Below are 19,805 nucleotides of genomic sequence, written 5' to 3'. Positions count from 1 at the left end.
AAGAAATAATCCAAGTAATTGTAGACTCCGTTGCTGTCCCATGGAACATATCTGTCTCTATACATATGAAACCTGAACCATTTGACATTAAGACAGCATAGAAAACAGAAGTAATTCACCAACTGTATACGGAATAACATTCACCAGTAAAAAAGTACTAATGTGTTTTTATGAAAGTAATGAAGGCATCACTTTTTTCAGAAACACCTTACCTTCCACGTTCATGTAGACTGAGCATATATGGTAAGCTGGGGCCTGAAAGTGTCATGAACTGCCACATTCAGGCCTGATTCAGACCATTGTTTAGTGTTACATCAGCACCAGCAGGTGCAAACTTTGAGCTGCTTTGCATCGTGTGCAGGTACGAGCACGTGTATATGTATGTGTGTGTGAGTGTATTCATATTCCTTACTGAAGGTAAAGCAGAAAAATGTAATTTTTTAAATGTAATAATAGTTCAGGTCAGGCTTCCTCAACCTCAGCCCTCCAGATGTTTTTGGCCTACAACTCCCATGATACCTAGCTAGCAGGACCAGTGGTCAGGGATGATGGGAATTGTAGTCTCAAAACATCTGGGGGGGCCGAGGTTGAGGAAGCCTGTTTTAGATGCATTACATCTGAATTGGGCCTTAGGGTCAAGAATCTTGTTGACATGTAATAGTTTCAGGATTTTATCCAAGGAAACTAATGTTTCTAGTTGGTGCAGAGAAAATGTCCAATTACTAGGACTGGATAAGACATTAGTAACAAATTACGGAAACCAGGACTCATAGCTGTGGTGGTCCCTCAGTTTTGATAGGTATTTCAAACACGAAAAATAAAAAATTGGTTTCAATTAAGATCCTTGTAAAATACTCACCGCTCTGTAGTTTTGTATATGAACTCAGAAAGATAACCTGCAGCAATGAGCAACTGTTCTCTGATGTTTTCTAATTTCTGCTGCTCCACATGGAGCATTACTGTATCTGCTGTAAAGTTGGTATAATGATTTTTTGAAGGACATGGAGGAAGTTCATCTTGATTTTTATGACAATTAAGGTATCTTTCCTGTTTCTCCAAGTGTTCTAGAATCTGTTGCAAATCCTTTGTTCTTCTAGTGTTCTGCCAACGTTGCAATTCCAACTCATGCTATGGGAACAGAAGCATAGCTATTTGCAATATATAAAAATAAAGTAGCACTTTGCAATGCACACAGGAAATAATTCACAAGCTGTAGGAAGAAGTTAGTATCTAAGCTCTTCCATGCCATGAGATCCATTGCTAACAAGGTGAAGTGGGGCGGGGGGGGGGGGGAGGAGAGGAATGTTATTTGCAGAAGTGGTTGGAGGGAAGGGTGGTGCTGCAGTGAGCACCAGTGAGAGTACTGGGTTAGCTTTGCCAGGGTATCCACACCACTCTTCTTGTCCCCCCGATATGTGGTAGTGTCAGGAGGCCAGGTCAACAGTGCTATCCTTCCCTGTGGGCCGCTGCTGGTTCTCAGAAACACACTTTTCCATGTCTCTTTACTATTAAATAATTCCTTAACTCACCTGAACCCTCATGTCAGGTTCTCTCATTTATACATTCAAAGTATAAAAGGCTAAAATAATCTGAAAAGGGGGAAGGCATCTTGGTAAAAGCAGTGTGGTCCTGACTTGCCCCTCATTTATCCTGGGATGAGTACTTATTATTGATACGCAAAGCTGAGTAAGGTGCCACGTTCCCCACAAACACCCAGTGTGAATAATCCAAATTAGGAAAGCATACTGGTAAAAATAAAAACTTTGTGGTGATGTTTTTATTGTATCATAGGGCGGATAATTGAGGTAACAAATCCATGGCTATAAATAAGTAAAAAGGCCTCTGAACTTTTTCAAGCCAGGGTTGAAAAAAGTAAAAAGAAACCACATGTTCTTACCAGATTTTCTCCAGCTTCCTGTAGTTCCTGCAGTTTGCCAAATTCTGTTTGTTGTTCCTGCTTCATTTCTCTTCTTCTTTGTTCTGTCCCTCTTTCCTGCTCCCTCAGTAATCTGAGAATGGACTGCAGCTGATCCCATTTCTTTCTCATTTGTATATCTTTCTCTGTCTGTATCTTCAAGGCATGGATAATGTCCTCTTTTTGACTTTGCAGAGCAGCCTGTGCGGCCTGTAAAGTGGTGTGGAGCTCCTGTTCTTTCGGAGGCTGTTCAGAGGGCATCTGCATTTCACCCATTTGCTTCTTTGAATCAAGTACTTGCTGCCGCGTCTTCTCAATTATGGCTAAAAGATTCCTAGCATGGGACCTCTCTTTGTACAACTGAGCTTTCAGTTCCTGCAATGAATCGTTATGCTTGCAAGACCCACATTCATTTATTCTCATGCTCAGCTGTTCTGTCAAAATACGTTCATGTTTCAAAGCACTTAAAAGTTCCAAACTGCGATTCTTCTCAACATCTTCACTTTTCTGCAGTTCCAAGAGTTTATTTTTATATTGGGACAATAAAGCTTCACAGCGAGAATGTTCAATCTCAAGTTCTTTACGGAGATTACTGTTTGCTGACTGTTCATGCTCTAAAGCCACAGACAGTTGGTTGTTTTGAATGCACTGTAGTTCCAAGGCAGCTTGCAACTCCTGTGCAGAAGAAGGGAAAATTCACTACAATTACACAGGACTTTCAATGTCTGAGAGGAATTCCAGTTTGTAAATTAAAATTAAAAAGCAGATTCTGATTCAGAAGCCCACAACTTGCTAATTCTAACTAAATTATTGGTAATTTGACCAGCGACAATTCACATGTCTAGGGTGGAGCTTGATGCCTCAAACTCAGCAGGTCACCCATAACCTTTTAAATAATGTGTATATATCAACTCCAGGACCAGGCTGTGAATCATGGACAATTCTTCTTGGTACCTCACATTTTCAGGAATGAGCCATGCACTGCAAATATGCATGTTCTGTTGTGCCCTGGCCATCATTTGTTATCCATCAGTTGGAATACTTTTAATTTAGAGAAAAATATGTTTTGGATTATTAAAAGTTAAATTGGTATTTTGGGAGAGGAAAACTGCATGCAATTGGAAGCAAGTTTTCTTCACATCTGAAACATTTTTGTGTGTTTGTTCAGTTTTTGACAATAGGTGTGTAGGTATAATCAATACCCTAATTCAAAAACTTATGTTGTGTGGTATGGCTTACTTTCTTAGTAAGAGGTATGCGGTCAATCTTGTTTGAAAATCATACATGGGCCCTCTTACACAGAATCTCTTTCCCTGTCCATACAAGTGCAGAGGAAAAAAAAAATTTGTGTGTGTGTGTGTGTGGAGACAGTGGCACTCTCTGCACATGTACTGTGGCACACACACAAAAAAAGATTTTGTACAACAAGTCCTATTATGATAAAACAGCAAAATTAAAAATTGCAGCCCCCCCCATTGCAGCTCTACAAAGTTAAAATGTTACTAGCCATGATTGCCACCCACTTATCAACCAATGTTACTGGTGAGGCAGTGGAAGGACAAGGTTTAATTCTGCCCCCCTGTGTACTTTTCCTTCAAGCAGGTGAGGTGAAGGACTCTCGCTGCTGCCTTACTTAAAGGAGAAGCAGAGCTGCATCAAAGGGCAAGTCCTTTACAAAAACAGTCTTCTCCTTTAAACATCTGAGTGATCAGGCAGGGGGGAAGGAACTCCTTTACTCAGCCCGAAGTTTAAGCAGAAGGAAAGCTGCTTCAAAGACCACTTTTCCAAAGGGCTTTAAGACATTCCTCTGGAGGCTATCTTAAACCCTTTGCAAAGATCCCTGCCCTCCCTTTTTCAACCTCCAACACTGGAGTTTAAAGGTGGAGGGCTGAGACAAGCAAATCAGTATGACCTTCTATGAATGACAGGTGTCTTGGATTGCCCACCTGTCATATTTGACTTGTGAGGTCAATCCTGGAAGCAAAAGGTTCCCACCCCTGATGTAGAATACATTCACCTATTAAAAGGCTTTCCCTGCTGCATTTTTTAAAACAAACAAAAATTAAATAAAATCTTACTTATGGTTTCCTAAAAGCAGGATTTGGAGGCATGGTAAAACAGAATACATAAGCTTGAGTAGCAAAAAAGGCCATAATTTCCCCACAAGATTTTACCTCTATTGCTTTTGATTTTTCTTCCTCTTTTAACTTGTGCTGCTGTTGTTGTTCATCTAACTTGTGCTGTAGTTCTTTTTCTTTAACTTGTTCATTTTGGAATTCTTGAAGAACAGCTGTCATATCTTTCTCCTTATTTTCCAGTGCAGAACTGCAACATACCAAAGTTCTATGTATTATTTTTTTTAAAAAACTGCTAACCTGCATCTTTCTGGTTTTTTAGCAGACATGCAGCTGTATCCAACTTAGTTCTAATCAGAATAATCCACTAAAATCAATAGACCTAAGGTTAACCACACTCATTTTTTTCAATGGATCTGCTCCAGGTAAAATGAACACCTGGACACAAACCAATGTCTTTAGTAACGGAGCAAGAAGAAGTAACAATCAAGTATCATAGGAGGGGTGTTTCTAGGACTAAGGTGAAGCTGTGACGCTCCCTTGTATTTTTGCTATTGGATGCTGCATGTTGTTCAAGTAATCTTATTATATTTATAGTATTCAAATGTGGTGTTCTGTATGTTATTATATTTTTGTTTTGCTACGTCATTATGAAATTGTTTGCAATGCATCTGTTTCTTTGTTGTGAGCCTCTTTGGGCAGGCTTTTTTGTGGGAGTATGAATAAATGAATGAATAAAACACATCGCATAGCGCTTTTTATTATGTCAGGAACAACACTTCTTAACTTTTAACGTTTCAGCACAGGTTGGTATAAACAGTGAATTCTCAAGCTGAAACACTTCCTATACTAGAGTCCTAGAAACAAAAATCAGGAAGGGACCCTGCAGTTGAAACCCCAGGGACATGTGGAAAGGCGAACTGGAATAAGAAATTTGTGACAACAATTATGCTGCTCTTTGATTGTATAGTAAAATCTATCATTACAAATCACAACTAGGGGTAGTGGGTAGATAAAAGGTAAAGAACCCCCGACAGTTAGAATCATAGAATCATAGAGTTGGAATAGACCACAAGGGCCATCGAGTCCAACCACCCGCCAAGCAGGAAACAAGTTAAGTCCAGTCGCGAACGACTCTGGGGTTGTGGTGCTCATCTTCCTTTACTGGCCAAAGGAGCCAATGTTTGTCCGCAGACAGTTTTTCTGGGTCATGTGGCCAGCAGGACTAAGCCGCTTCTGGCAAACCAGAGCAGTGCACAGAAATGCCGTTTACCTTCCCACCGGAGCGGTACCTATTATCTACTTGGACTTTGATGTGCTTTTGAACTGCTAGGTTGGCAGGAGCTGGGACCAAGCAACGGGAGCTTACCCCGTTACAGGGATTCGAACCGCCGACCTTCCAATTGGCAAGCCCAAGAGGCTCAGTGGTTTAGACCAGTGTTTCCCAACCTTGGGCCTCCAGCTGTTTTTGAACTACAATTCCCATCATCCATGACCACTGGTCTTGCTAGCTAGGGATGATGGGAGTTGTAGTCCAAAAACAGCTGGAGGCCCAAGGTTGGGAAACACTGGTTTAGACCACAGTATTTAGGCAAATACTGAAATGCAAAAAGTTGTTAGAAGAGGACTGTTTTGTAATACAGGAGGATTGGGGTACAAGGCACCCCAGAACTTAACTGAATGTCTTCAGTATGATACAAACTGAGAGCAGGAAGAACTTCACATTAAGACATTTACTTGGAAATTGTAGCTGTAGATTGTTCTAAACGCAAACTGAACTGCCCTTGGAAGTCCTTACCTGTACTTAACTATGTCTTCCTGGAGGTCCTGGAGGGATTTTTGGAGCCTCTCATTTGTTTGCTTGCTTTCACAGAGATCTGATTTCAAGTTCGATATTGCGCTGTGTTCCTGTTTCAGTAGTTCATGCATCTCAGAGGATTTCTCTTGTTCACTTTTTAGAGAAGCCTGCAAGTCACTTGCAATGGATTTCTCCTGCTGAAGTTTATATTCTAGTAATTCAACTGAGAACAAATACAAAGTTACAACAAAATTAAAAAATTTTAATCAATTTCAATAACTTAAAGTAATCCCCCCCCAATATAACTTTAAAAAATGACAAATGAAGTGGATTTTTAAAGGCACATAAATGCAGTATGTATTGTGACATTTCTGGATGAAAGGACCTGATGGCAACACTTTGCTTCACTTTCTGTTTTCCCATACTTGCTTCACATTAGGCCATAAAAAGGCTGCCATTCATTACTTTCAGATTTCACCTATCCAAGGCACATTTAATTTAGAAGGCCAATTCAATAAACCAGATTCAGTGCACTGCTCATGTAGATTTTTACTTGTATGAAATTTCACTTGACCAAGTGAAATTATAATATATGAAGGATTTGTGTAAGTCTGTATTACATCTTCAACATCATCATTATTCATTATGTGTAAGAGACAAATTCTCAGTTTCTTCAGTTGTGGAACTCATTTTTCACAGAAACCCAGCAAGAACCTTTGACCTAGGCTTTTACTGGTGAAGTTAAGCAGGTATGAACATTCTCCAACAAGTGATCTGAGGTACCACAGTGCTTGCCTTATCTTTTATGGGCATTCTTAGCAGTGATGTAGAATACTTCGTTAGAGCATGCATAGAATTCTTTCAGTGGGGAGATACAGGAACAGCTCTATGACAAGCCAATGACAGAAAACCAAATGGCTGGTAATTCTGCATTCTAATGTGGTATAATTCTGACTATGTATATAGGACTTAGGTTATACAGGGTAGAAACTTCTCTGGAGAAGCTTCTAACTCCCTGAAGTGTTCTCACGCATATGCACAATAGCAGTGTCAGAACATCAGGCATACCAAACCCATAAGGCAAAAAATAGGGGGGGGGGGAAACCAAACAGGGTAATTGTTTTGGTACTTCCTTTTCTTCTTACATACAGGCGAGTGGGAATTCATCCCCCAGATGCACTGTGTCTGATGGCGAGGGATTTACTGTCACAGTCATAGAATCATAGAGTTGGAAGAGACCACAAGGGCCATCGAGTCCAACCCCCTGCCAAGCAGGAAACACCATCAGAGCACTCCTGACATATGGTTGTCAAGCCTCTGCTTAAAGACCTCCAAAGAAGGAGACTCCACCACACTCCTTGGCAGCAAATTCCACTGTCGAACAGCTCTTACTGTCAGGAAGTTCTTCCTAATGTTTAGGTGGAATCTTCTTTCTTGTAATTTGGATCCATTGCTCCGTGTCCGCTTCTCTGGAGCAGCAGAAAACAACCTTTCTCCCTCCTCTATGTGACATCCTTTTATATATTTGAACACGGCTATCATATCACCCCTTAACCTCCTCTTCTCCAGGCTAAACATGCCCAGCTCCCTTAGCCGTTCCTCATAAGGCATCGTTTCCAGGCCTTTGACCATTTTGGTTGCCCTCCTCTGGACACGTTCCAGTTTGTCAGTGTCCTTCTTGAACTGTGGTGCAGTCCAGTAACCATACTTGATTCTTCATGAGTGGAAGACAGATGGCCATTGTACTCATTACTTTGTTGCTGCTTATGATTTATTTCATAAAAATATATACCACTTAACTGACCAAGAAAAAACCTTTTAAAAAGAGGCTTTGCATCCAAACAAGGAAGGAGCAAGGCAGTGGGTAGGCCTCATGTTTTTTTCTGAAGAGGTGCAGTGCCAGAAATTCCTCTCATCCCAGCCTCAGTTCTCCAAGAGTCAGCAGGGAAGAACGCTTGGGAGAACGGACAGGAAGAACAGAGAAGTGGTGGTGTTGCAAGACCAGGGGGAGGATGATTTGCAGTGGCTAAGACAGCAGCAGTTAAGACCCAGTGGCTGGCTGTGGGACATACTGGCAACAAGAATGCTGAGGTGACTGCCTCTGGGGTGGCTCAGGACTTCATGGCTGTCTTGATGACCATGGGGCTGTCCCAATATGTCACCAGCCTAATGCATGTTGCAGGTCACACTCTGGGCCTTGCTTTCTCAACTGGGCAGGAAGAGGGTGATTTGAAAGTGGGTGACATTGACATCAGTCCCTTGTCATGGTCCAATCACTTCCTGTTGAGATTTAGGCTTTCAGCACCTTTTCCACTCTGCAGAGGCAAGGAACATATTAGGATGGTTTGCCTTCAGAGGAGGCTGGTGGATCCAGTGAGCTTCCAGATGGCTCTGGGGGATTTCCCAGCTGATATGATTGGCACTCCTGGTGACGCCCTGGCCGACCTCTGGAACAACCAAATGGCTCAGGCTGTTGACACAATAATCCTGAACATCTTCTCCTGCTTTATGGAGTCTTTCTGGCACCCTGGTGAGCTTAGGGCGAGGAAACAAGCTGGGAGATGGTTCAAACACGAGTGGAGCAAAATCTGGTTGAAGGCAATTGCACACTGGTGAGGGCTCATCACTGAGTCCACCTAGTGGCAGTGAAGGCGGCAAAGAATGCTTCCTTTGTCAGCTCCATTGCATCCTCATTGTGCCGTCCAGCAGAGCTTTTCCAGGTACTGTGGTGCCTGTTACAGGCTGGCAGAAGGAGGTGGCAGAACTGACAATAACTCACTGTGACTTGTTTGCAAAGCATTTTGAGGATAAAATTGCTTACATCCACCGGGATCTTGACACTGCTGTTATTGCAGATGAATCTCATGGGGTGTCCAGAGCACTGTCTGGTCCTGTTGTGTTGGAAGAGTTTCAGTTAGTAAGACCTGAGGATGCAGACAAGGTGCTGGGATCGGTCAGGGTGACCACTTGCACTCTGGACCTTTGCCCCTCTTGACTGATAAAAAACCAGTAGGTGGCCTCAGTGGAGCAGAATGCCTTCCATCAGCTTCATCTGGTGGCTCAACTACGCTCCTATGTGGACAGAGACCAGCAGGTGGCCTCAGTGGAGCAGAATGCCTTCCATCAGCTTCATCTGGTGGCCCAACTACGTTCCTATGTGGACAGAGACAGCCTAACTTCTGTTGTCTATGCTCTGGTAACTTCTAGGTTAGATTACTGAAACACATTATACGTAGGGCTGTGTCAGAAGATGGTTTGGAAGCTTCAGCTAGTGCAGAATTTGGTGGCCAGGTTGCTCACCGGGGCAAGACTGCTTGAGCACATCACACCGATCTTGGCCCAACTGCACTGGCTGTCAATTAGTTTCCAGGCTCAATTCAAAGTGCTGGTTTTGACCTATAAAGCCTAAAATGGCTCAGGACAGCAATACCTCAAGGACTGCCTCTCCCAATATAAACTGAGCCAGACTCTGTGATCATCTTCTGAGGCCCTCCTTCCTTGTGTGCCTCATCCACAAGAGGTCCAAAAGGTGGCAACATGAAAACAGGCCTTTTCTGTGGTGACTCCCTGTTTGTGGAATGCTCTCCCCCAGGGAGGTTTGTCTGGCGCCTTCATTATACACCTTTAGGCGCCAGGCAAAAACATTCCTCTTCTCCCAGGCCTTAGGCTGATTAATATTTTACGGCCTTTAAAATGTTGTGGGTTTTTTTGCCAGGGGCGGGTATTATTGTTGTGTTATTAAGTATTTATTTTGTGCTTCTATTCTGTATTTTTATCTTGTGAAATACCCTGAGATTTTCACATGAAGGATGGTATATAAATTTTAACAACAATGAGGAGGAAGAGGAAACTGAGATAAGATATGATAGCCATCTTCAAATATCTCAAGGACTGCCACATGGAGCAAACGTGTTTTCTTCTGCTCCAGAGGGTAGGACTTGAACCAATGGCTTCAAGTTACAAGAAAGGAGAGTCCAACTAAACACCAGGAAGAACTTTCTGGCAGTTAGAGCTGTTCAACATGGAACAGACTCCCTCGGGAGATGGTGGACTCTTCTTCCTCAGAGATCTTTAAGCAGAGGTTAGATGGTTATCTGGCATGGATCCTTTTGTTGTGTTTCCTGCACTGCAGTTGCTTGGACTAAATGACCCTTAGGGTCCCTTCCACCTCTACAATTCTATTATTACATGATAAAAGTGTTTGCAAAATAAAGATTAAAGATATAACTCCTTGCATCCTGTTTCTCAGTCAAATGAAGGAATGGTAAAAAGTAAGTAAACTTCCATAAGGTACTACCCTGCCTTCGAAGTTGATGTTCTTGTTTACTCTGATCATTCTCTGTATTTATAAGTGTTTCTTGGAGTTGTTGCAGCTTCTCCTGGCTTTGAAGATGCATCAGTCGCAACTCTGCTTCAAGGTCCTGTATTTCAGTAAGCAAGCTGTTTCTATCTGAAGAAAGAAGATGCTCCAGAACTAGCTTTTGCTGTTGTTCCTGAAATGAAAACAAGTCCATGTTGCATATTAAATAACTTATTTCAGTTTCTTTGAGGATGTAAATTCTTATATCCAATCCTTTAAGCTACATAACCAATTTCCAACCTAGGTTGTTATATTAGGCTGGAAATTGGTTATTGTAGCTTAAAAGGATAGCCTAACTACTGGATCCTTTGCTGTCACTTGAGGCTCAGGTGGCCTCGGTGGCGCAGAGTGCCTTCCATTGGCTTCATCTGGTGGCCCGGCTGCACCCCTATTGGACAGGGATAGTCTAACTTCTGTTGTCTGTGCTCTGGTAACCTCAAGGTTAGATTATTGCAATGCACTGTACATAGGGTTGCCTCTGAAAACGGTTCGAAAACTTCAACTAGAGCAGAATTCAGCGGTCAGGTTGCTCCTCAGAGCAAGATGGTTTGAGCATATTACACTGATCCTGGCCTGACTGCACTGGCTGTCAATTAGTTTCTGGGCCCAATTCAAAGTGCTGGTTTTGACCTATAAAGCCTTAAATGGCTCAGGACCACAATATCTCAAGGACTGCCTCTTTCCATGTGAAAGACCCTGAAATCACCTTCTGGGGCCCTTTTTCAGGTGCCGCTTCCACGAGAGGTCTGCAGGGTGACAACACAATAATGGCCCTTCTCTGCAGGGGCTCCCCATCTGTGGAAGGCTCCCCAGGGAAGTTCACCTGGCGCCTTCATTATACACATTTAGGCGCCAGGCAAAAATGTTCCATTTTAACCAGGCCTTTGGTTGATCTGATCGACATCCTATGCCCTTTTAAAATGTGGTTCTTTGAGGGGGGGGGGTTATTGCGTTGTTTTTATTTTGATTATATATATTGTGGTTTTTATGTTGAACTTTTCTGTGAACCACCCTGAGACCTCCAGGTATAGGGCAGTATATAAATTCAATCATTAAATAATAATAATAACAACAACAACAACAATAATAATGATGATGATGATGGATGCTTGCTTTTTTCCTCCTTCCTCACCTTCCCTTTTCCTTATGTGTCATGCCTTTTCGTCTGCCCAAGGCCAGAGACTAACAGTTTTGTAAGCTATTCTAAGAACCTTTTCAGATAAAGTGCAGGGTGAAATGATTTGAATCAGGAATGGGGAACCCCTGGCTTGTGGGCCTAATTAAGCTTGCCAAGTCTCCCCATTTTGGTGGTCAAATTGGCCAGCTAGACCCACCTGCCCTACACCTGATAACATATATGATGTTAAGCATGGGGCAGGTAAAGTTTCAGCTGGGCCAAAAGGTGACGAACTGATTGGTGACAGCTGCAAAACCCTTTGCATGATGCACTGATGCCCTTACAACCAGCTGATTTTTAGAACAGGGATCTATCTCTGCAAGCCTCCTCAGCTGGGGTCAGCTGCACTAGGGAGTTTCTCTTCAGGAATCCCACGTGCAGCTGAGGGGCCTAGAAGGAGTGTCTTGGATTTAAAGGGATTCCTTATAACAGATGATCATCTGATCACAAAATCATGGGTGGCAGTTAATGGATTGAAGTTGAATCCTGACAAGACAGAAGTACTGTTTCTGGGGGACAGGGGGCAGGCAGGAGTGGGGGACTCCCTGGTCCTGAACTGTGCCCTTAAAGGACCAGGTGCGCAGCCTGGGGGTCATTTTGGACTCACATCTCTACATGGAGGCGCAGGTTAGTTCTGTGTCCAGGACAGCTGTCTGCCAGCTCCATCTGGTATGCCAGCTGCAACCCTACCTGCCTGCACACTATCTTGCCAGGGTGGTATATGCTCTGGTTATTTCCAATTGGTCTACTGCAATGTGCTCTACCTTTGAAGGTTACTCGGAAACTACAACTAATCCAGTAGGCAGCAGCTAGACTGGTGACTGGGAGCAGCCGCCAGGACCATATAACACTGGTGCTAAAGGAGCTACGCTGGCTCCCACTACATTTCCAAGCACAATTCAAAGTGTTGGTTATAGCCCTGAAGGAGAGCCTCCACCTCCATCGTCCAGCCTAGACACTAGGGTCCAGCTCCGGGGTACTTCTGAAGGTCCCCTCACTGCAAGACATGGAGCTACAGGGAACCAGGCAGAGGGCCTTCTCTGTAGAGGTGCCTCTCCTATTAGATGTCAAACAGATAAACTACTATTTGACTTTAGAAGACATCTGAAGACAGCCCTGTTCAGGGAAGTTTTAAATGGTTGATGTTTTATTGTGTTTTTAATATTTTGTTGGGAGCCACCCAGAGTGGTGGTAATAATAATAATAATAATAATAATAATAATAATAATAATAATAATATCTAACAGGATGCATTTCTTGTCCCGATTTCAGATGGCGAATATTACATAGTAAACCCCTGGAAAATTCTCATACTTGTTGTTCCACTATATGTTCCAGCTTTTCTATTAATGATCCTTCGTCTCCAGAGCCAGGATTGCAAAAATGTGTCTGTAAGTAGCTTTGTAACATGTTTCGCTCCTTTTCCAATACACACTGGACTGCTTGAAGTAGGTCTCCTCTCCAGTCAAAAAAAGCAGGTGTATTTTCCTACAAGACAGGATGGATAATCAACAATAAATCACAATTCCCATTTTCTACAAAATTGGAAAACTTTTTAAAAAAGTTTTGATATTTTTCATAATACATTACAATAAAAAACAAACTGATCTAAACAAAAATAAATACATGAGCTAGAGAAAAAAGCAAATAACTATTAATATTAAATAGTCATAATAAAAACCTGTTAGTCCCACAATTAACTCTAAACTGAATCAATACTTCTATCACATACATTAAGTTGGAAGAGGCTTTTCTATGTATATGAAGAACCAATCTGATGATTTCTCAAATATGTTTATACATATTTTACCTATCAGACATTAGCATTTCACTTTCACCTAATGAAAACAAAGGACACTTTTCTTCCCTGTAACTGTGAGACATTTCATTTTGCTTCTTTTTGCGTGTGTGTTAGGGTGAGGCTGGTCTAAGATAGAGCAAAGCAGAATGATGTAAAACAGGAAAGAAGAAAAAATTGTCCAGTGTTCAGCGTTCTGGAATTATTATACTTAAACTCTGTAGTCAAATATTTTAAAGACATTCCCTCTATAGGTAAAAAAAGTATGCAAAATGTATACTGTGTGACAAATAACCCTTTTTCAGAGTGTAAATAATATTTTATTTGGCTAAAATTATAAGGTTTAGTTGTCAAATCTGCACTATTGTTTAAGAAATATATACAGTATCAATGGGAAATTTGATTTAAATCATATAAAATTGGACCTTTCAAATAATCAATTTAAGTTAAACACCTGATTTAAATCAAATCCATCTACCACAAAGGAACACCAATCTATACTTTTGGTGCTGCTGCTCTTTTCATGGTTTCTCTGCAGAAATGAAAGACCTTCCACTAATCCACAGGTACCTAATCAAACCATAGCACTCTTGCATCCCCTGCCCCATTAGGTAAATGGGCAGAACAGCTAACATGCCAGCATCCCTTGACATACCATATACCGTATTTTTCGTCCCATAGGACGCACCTAGTTTTTTTTGGGGGAAATAAAGGGAATTTTTTCCCCTTTATTTCCCCCCCAAAACCAGGTCGGGGAACAGCGGGATGGCGGCGCTGCCCCTCCCCGCTGTCCCCCGAGCTTGTGGGGCTGCCCGAAGCACGGGGCGCTCTGCTTCAGCGCGCCCCGCGCTCCGTGCAGCAGGCTGCTATCCGCAGCCTAGGGAGCCCTGCGGGACCTCCCCCGGGGCTCCCTCGGCTGCGGATACCTGCCCGGCGGCGAGGCGCTCTGCTTCAGGGCACCCCGGGCAGCAGGCTGCTATCCGCAGCCTAGGGAGCCCTGCGGGAACTCCTGCGGGCTCCCCAGGCTTGCTGATAGCTTCCTGAAGCCTGGAGAGCAAGAGGGGTCGGTGCGCACCGACCCCTCTCGCTCTCCAAGCTTCAGCGAAAGCCTGTATTCGCCCCATAGGACGCACACAGATTTCCCCTTCATTTTTGGAGGGGAAAAAGTGCGTCCTATAGGGCGAAAAATACGGTATATTCCTAGCAAGCCATAAATGGAAGTGCCCATATCTGCCCCAATGTGGAAATGCTAATTTTATGATCCAATTCACCTTAGGAGGAATTGCACTAGCACTGTTTGCCTTAGAAGGACTAGTTGTCCCCATCTGTCTCTACAGAATTTTCCTTTGCCAGACTCCTTCTGAACTGACTGGGATGCAAGCGCTCAGCTTTTTAGAAATCACCAAGTCAAACGGAATTCATTCCGGAAGTCCATTCGACTTCCAAAACGTTCGGAAACCAAAGTGCGGCTTCTGATTGGCTGCAGGAAGCTCCTGCAGCCAATTGGAAGCCCCATCAGACGTTCAGCTTCCAAAAAGAGTTCGCAAACAGGAACACTCACTTCCAGGTTTGCGGCGTTCGGCAGCCAAAATGTTTGAGAACTAAACTGTTTGAAAACCAAGGTATGACTGTAGTTGCAGCTGTTGTTAATGGTCTCTAACTCAAGTAAAATTATAAAGATATCTGTATACCTTGTCTTCTTTATCTGGTACTTTGTTGAGGTAATCCTTCAGTGACTGAACTGTATCAAGCAAGGCTAGACCCTCTTTTTGCCACCCCTCCTTTGATGGAGATTTCTGTACATTTTTTTTATCATTATGAGGCAGAGATTTTTCTGACAAAACCAGTATTTTGTAGCTCTCTTCAGATACCATCTTCAACACATTCTGAGAAGGAAGCAAAATACGTCAAGCTGATGATAACAGGTAGCCCACAGTCCTCAAGACATTTACCACTTGAAACTGTTCTGCAGTTTGTTTGTTTGTTTTTTATAAAATATTTATTAAGGTTTTACAAAACATATATCACATATAACAAAACGAAAACATCAACAACGAACAAAAAATACACACTTAACAACAACAAAAAAAGAAAAGAAGAAAGAAAGAAGAAAAATTCCACTTTTTAAATTTCAAAAATCCATATCCCTCTTTCCTGACCTCCTCACATCCCCCTTTTTTGTATTCCTCTTTATTCCGTCCAATTCAGCAAATTCTAACCCTTTTTCCAAAACTCGTTTAAAATTATATATTTCCAGTTATTATGTCTCTAATTTCCCATATCTTGAACCTTTACACCACCTTATATACTTTGACATAATATTATTCTAGTCATACCCCCTCCTTGTTAAAGTTCCTCTTTTCAGAGCTCTTTTAAGCATATCCCAAATGCTGTGTTGCCTTCACCTCCCACATCATTTTAACACTCAAACATTTTACAATATTTTTGTAGATAGTTCTTAAACTTTTTCCAATCCTCTTCCATCAATTCTTCCCCCTGGGGAACTGTTCTGCAGTTTGAAAATAATATAGACACTGCAGCAAAGTTCTTCAAAGGAAACAAAACCCATACTGCAACTGGCAAATATTACATAAGAAACATAGAGTCCAATACATGATCAACTGGATTTAGTAGACAAATTATCCAAGATGGATCTTAGCACAATCCTACCACATATGTAGGTAGGTACTGGATATAGAACAGTCCCACCAACATTTCGGCAAGGCACCTTTGTGAATCACTGTTGGTTTTCTAGGGCCATATGTAGCTTTTGATTACACACTAACATAGAGAATGTAGGAAATAAATCCATTAAAATCTGTAAGAGAAAAGTAAATATGACTCGATAGAGACTTGATGCGATGACCTCCATGACTGGAATGTAGCAAGTGAAGGACACAGCTTGATCCAAAAGTATAAATGCAAGAGAAAGTGAGGCAGAGTAGCATGTAGAGAGCATCTGGGCAAAACTAAACAGGAGAAAGAAGTATAACATGACTGTCACCGTCTAGCACAGACCACCAAAATAAGGAGAGGATGTGGATGATGCTTTCCTGAAACAAATAACAGATTTTTCATGCAAGGAAGAGTTATTAATAATGGGAGATTTCAACTACTTCAATATCTCTTTGGAAGACAAATTTTGCTAAAGCATGGAATCTCACAAAATTCCTGTTTTACTGGTACCCTGTTTCCAAATTTAGCACTCCAACTTGTGAAGAGATGAAGAGAACCAAATGGACGTGCACCAGAGAGAGCGGGGCTTGGTACTGTGCCTCTTTTCTCTTTAACTGGAAGAGTAAAACATGCTTGATTCAAAATAGCTGATTCAAAATGGTGGCTAGCATTCAAATATCAACAAAATTCCCCACCCCAGCAACCCTTGTGCCAAGTTTTGCAATGATATCTTGAGAAGCATCCAAACACAGAGAACAAAATATTTCCCTGTCTCTATATAGCACGTGGGGGGGGGGGGGAGAGAGAGAAAGAAGCTGAAATTTTGGAAAGGAAAATTTTCAGCAGAAAGCTAGTATGTTACATAGAGGAAAGAAGGACTTCTGAATGAGCTGTCAGGAAAAACAGAACTGATAAGATGCTGAGAAAGAAGGAAGGAGGAGCATTCAAATGAATCATAGAGCTTCCCTTCAGGGGTTGTCCAGCAGTGACTGTAGGGCTAGTATGCCAGGAAAAAGGAGACCTTTTCTGCCATTTATTCAAATCAACCAAGGAATATGTCATACAGTATTTTAAATATTTTTATTTCAATTTAAAATTGTGGTACACATATAGTACAATCTCATCCAGACTTCCTTTTGTGCTGGGCTTTCCAGGCAAAGGTTTGTGCTTTAAAGCTCTATGTCTTAGTAGTTGTTTTTGTCTCTGCGCTTTCCCCAGGAAAACCCACATTTTACTACTAAAGTGGAACAAATGGCAAATGTGGAAAACCCAATTGCTGTTTGCTCTGATTCAGCGATAAAACGCAGAGTTTCCCAAGAAAAGTGCTGGGACAAAAAAAACCCCATTGCTCAGACATTGAGCTTTAAAGCCTGAAATACGGCACAAAAGGAAGTCTGGATGAGCTTCAAGTTGCCCAACAATGTGCTTACCCACATTACCTTCAACTGTTGTGAAAACACTTCTCTTTCTTTTCTTGCTGGTTCCGTGATATCTGGAACAATTCCAAAGCACTGCAGATAAGTCATGATCTTGCTATCTTGGTGTAAAATAGTTTCTGGATCTTCCTGATTAAGCTGAAGAACTAAATCTGAACTAGTATCTGAAAAGCAAAACGGCAAGAACGTTCATATGACTAGGGTTTGGTCAGTCAACCAGCTACAAATCCACCTAACTGTAACATCATCTAGCCTAGCATTGACTTATCACCATTCCCAGAAGAATGGCTAGATACTATTGGCACATCCTATCATCTTATTAAGGTAAGATACCAGGCTGTGTACTGCAATTTGCCAATCCAGAGATGATGACCTTATTCAACAGTGCACTGAGGACTTCTGCTAGGTAAAGTAGAAACCATCAAGGCATCAGAATGCTCTTCATGACGATGAACCTGTGGTGCCATAGAGTCTGGATTGTTCTGGCTGTGTCCAGGAGGCAATGGGGGGGGGGGAGAGAGAAGGGTACTAGATACAAAGGGTTCAAGACTATGGGTAGATGCTCATTCTCACATATCTGATCAGTGCAACTAGGGCTACCAGGATCTTCATGAATACTATGGGTGAAGAGAACAGGACAAAAGATAAAGTGCAAGTGGTACCTTGGTTTATGAACTTAATCCATTCCAGAAGTCCATTCTTAAACCAAAGCATTCTTAAACCAAGGCGTGCTTTCCCATAGCAGCGGGGGACTCAGTTTACAAATGGAACACACTCAACAGGAAGCAGAACATGTTCTGCTTCCAAGGCAAAGTACACAAACCAAAACACCTACTTCTGGGTTTGCAGCGTTCTTAATCCAAGTTGTTCATAAACTAAGCTGTCCTTGAACCAAGGTACCACTGAATACAAACTCTACTTAGCTTAAAGAAATAACGGTAAATAACACTCCTGATGAGTTCTTCAACCAAATAATGACTTTCCCCATCTTTAGTAAAGGTAAAGGGACCCCTGACTGTTAGGTCCAGTTGCGGACAACTCTGGGGTTGTGGCGCTCATCTCGCTTTATTGGCCAAGGGAGCTGGCGTACAGCTTCCGGGTCATCTGGCCAGCATGACTAAGCCACTTCTAGAGAACCAGAGGAGCGCACCGGAGTGGTACCTATTTATCTACTTGCATTTTTGTGCTTTCGAACTGCTAGGTTGGCAGGAGGCCAGTTTAGTAGGCAAGTTCAAAGATTTTATATTATAGAAAAAAGTTCCATAGGTTATTGGTCAGCTGGCTTTCATTGCTCAAGCTATCATTTTAGCTTGTTTTTTTATTGTTTCAGTTTCTAAGACTAAAATTTGTTCAAAATCACTTAGCCTCCAAGTGACAAGGCTTGAGAGTAGCTCTATTTCATGGGACCAGGGAAGTCTCCTGCGGAAATAAGTACAGGATACCCCCAATTTAGTAGTTAATCTCTACCTGTTGGGGGAGTCTGCATGCCTAAGACATGCTCTCCAAGGTAAATCCCAGGAGCCCAAGCCACATTGGAGCATGCCCACTGAAATCACTTATAGCATGAATTCATTAACTCACTGCTGCCATACTCAGTGCTTGCACCCTCACGTCTGGACATCGTTGATTTTAGATCATCTTGCAGCTTGGATTGCAACAGAGTGAAGCCTTCAGCATCTCTAACCTATTTAGAAATGAATATACAAAAATACAATGAAGTCCTAGCTTCATTAGCAAGTCCCCTACAGCAACAATGGACGTACATATTCTGCTTTATGTTTTCCACAGGAATGAATAACAGTACCTTATTTTTCCGTGTATAACACACCCCGCCCTGTATAACACAACCCCTATTTTTGGGGACTACAATTTTAGACAATGGGGGGAGATGGCCCAGTTGTTGAGCTTTTTTGGGGGTGGGATGCTTATAGTTATTGACGTATTGTCAGGGAACTGCCATCTGAGACTAAGGAGGTGAAAGGGCTCATGGAGGGTGAGAGAGACCATTCAGCGGAGGAGGGGACCAGCAGGGGGAGAAGTGGAGTTCCAAGGGAAAGTGAGTCGGAGGGAGGGCTCAGAGACACTTCAAGCGGGAGCAGCGGGGAGATTTCAGGACCTCCTGTAGGGACACCCACTCCTCGGCGGAAACTGTCACGCCGAGAGTCCAGAAGACGCGTTTCCGTTAAGGAGCTTTTATGCTGGAAGAAGTTCCGTAAACGCCCACTGTCCGATTCAACGAGCGATTGATGGAGTCATGTTTAAGGAGCTCCATCACAGACAGAGGTTTGGGGACTTAGCCAAACTCTGAGGGATTAGGATTTTACGCACAAGCAGCTCATCATCCCATCACAGCAATCGGACAGTCCCTGAAAGCAGCTTGTGCAGAGAGGCATCATGAGTAACCCAGCCGGAGCCGGAGGAGCAGCAGGAGCTGGAGAGGGTCCAAGCCTGGAAGAAAGGTACAGAGTGTTGGAACTCCAGCTAGCAATGCAAACGGCGAGGCTAGAAGAAAGGAGGGCGCAGGATGCAGAAAAGGCAAAAGGCGCTACACTAGCAAGAAAGATGCCAGG

At 42.5% G+C, this 19,805-nt stretch overlaps 1 protein-coding gene across 2 annotated transcripts in view; it reads right to left on the bottom strand.

Moving 5' to 3' along the window:
• The window catches only part of PCNT (pericentrin), a 90,717-nt gene that overhangs the window by 10,027 nt on the left and 60,885 nt on the right, over window positions 1-19,805 (bottom strand). For both annotated transcript variants that reach the window (XM_053363529.1, XM_053363520.1), the window contains exons 26-34: window positions 18,817-18,919; window positions 17,239-17,399; window positions 14,815-15,009; window positions 12,640-12,813; window positions 10,086-10,281; window positions 5,789-6,011; window positions 4,090-4,240; window positions 1,898-2,590; window positions 860-1,128 (exon numbers count right to left, since the gene is read on the bottom strand). In XM_053363529.1, coding sequence (XP_053219504.1) covers window positions 860-1,128; window positions 1,898-2,590; window positions 4,090-4,240; window positions 5,789-6,011; window positions 10,086-10,281; window positions 12,640-12,813; window positions 14,815-15,009; window positions 17,239-17,399; window positions 18,817-18,919 — 2,165 coding nt within the window. The remainder of the gene's footprint in view (window positions 1-859; window positions 1,129-1,897; window positions 2,591-4,089; window positions 4,241-5,788; window positions 6,012-10,085; window positions 10,282-12,639; window positions 12,814-14,814; window positions 15,010-17,238; window positions 17,400-18,816; window positions 18,920-19,805) is intronic.

This window comes from Podarcis raffonei, chromosome 1 (genome assembly GCF_027172205.1).
Source record: "Podarcis raffonei isolate rPodRaf1 chromosome 1, rPodRaf1.pri, whole genome shotgun sequence".
Classification (NCBI taxonomy): domain Eukaryota; kingdom Metazoa; phylum Chordata; class Lepidosauria; order Squamata; family Lacertidae; genus Podarcis; species Podarcis raffonei.
The sequence above is the reverse complement of the archived record's forward strand: the minus strand, read 5'-3'. Positions and strand labels throughout refer to the sequence as shown.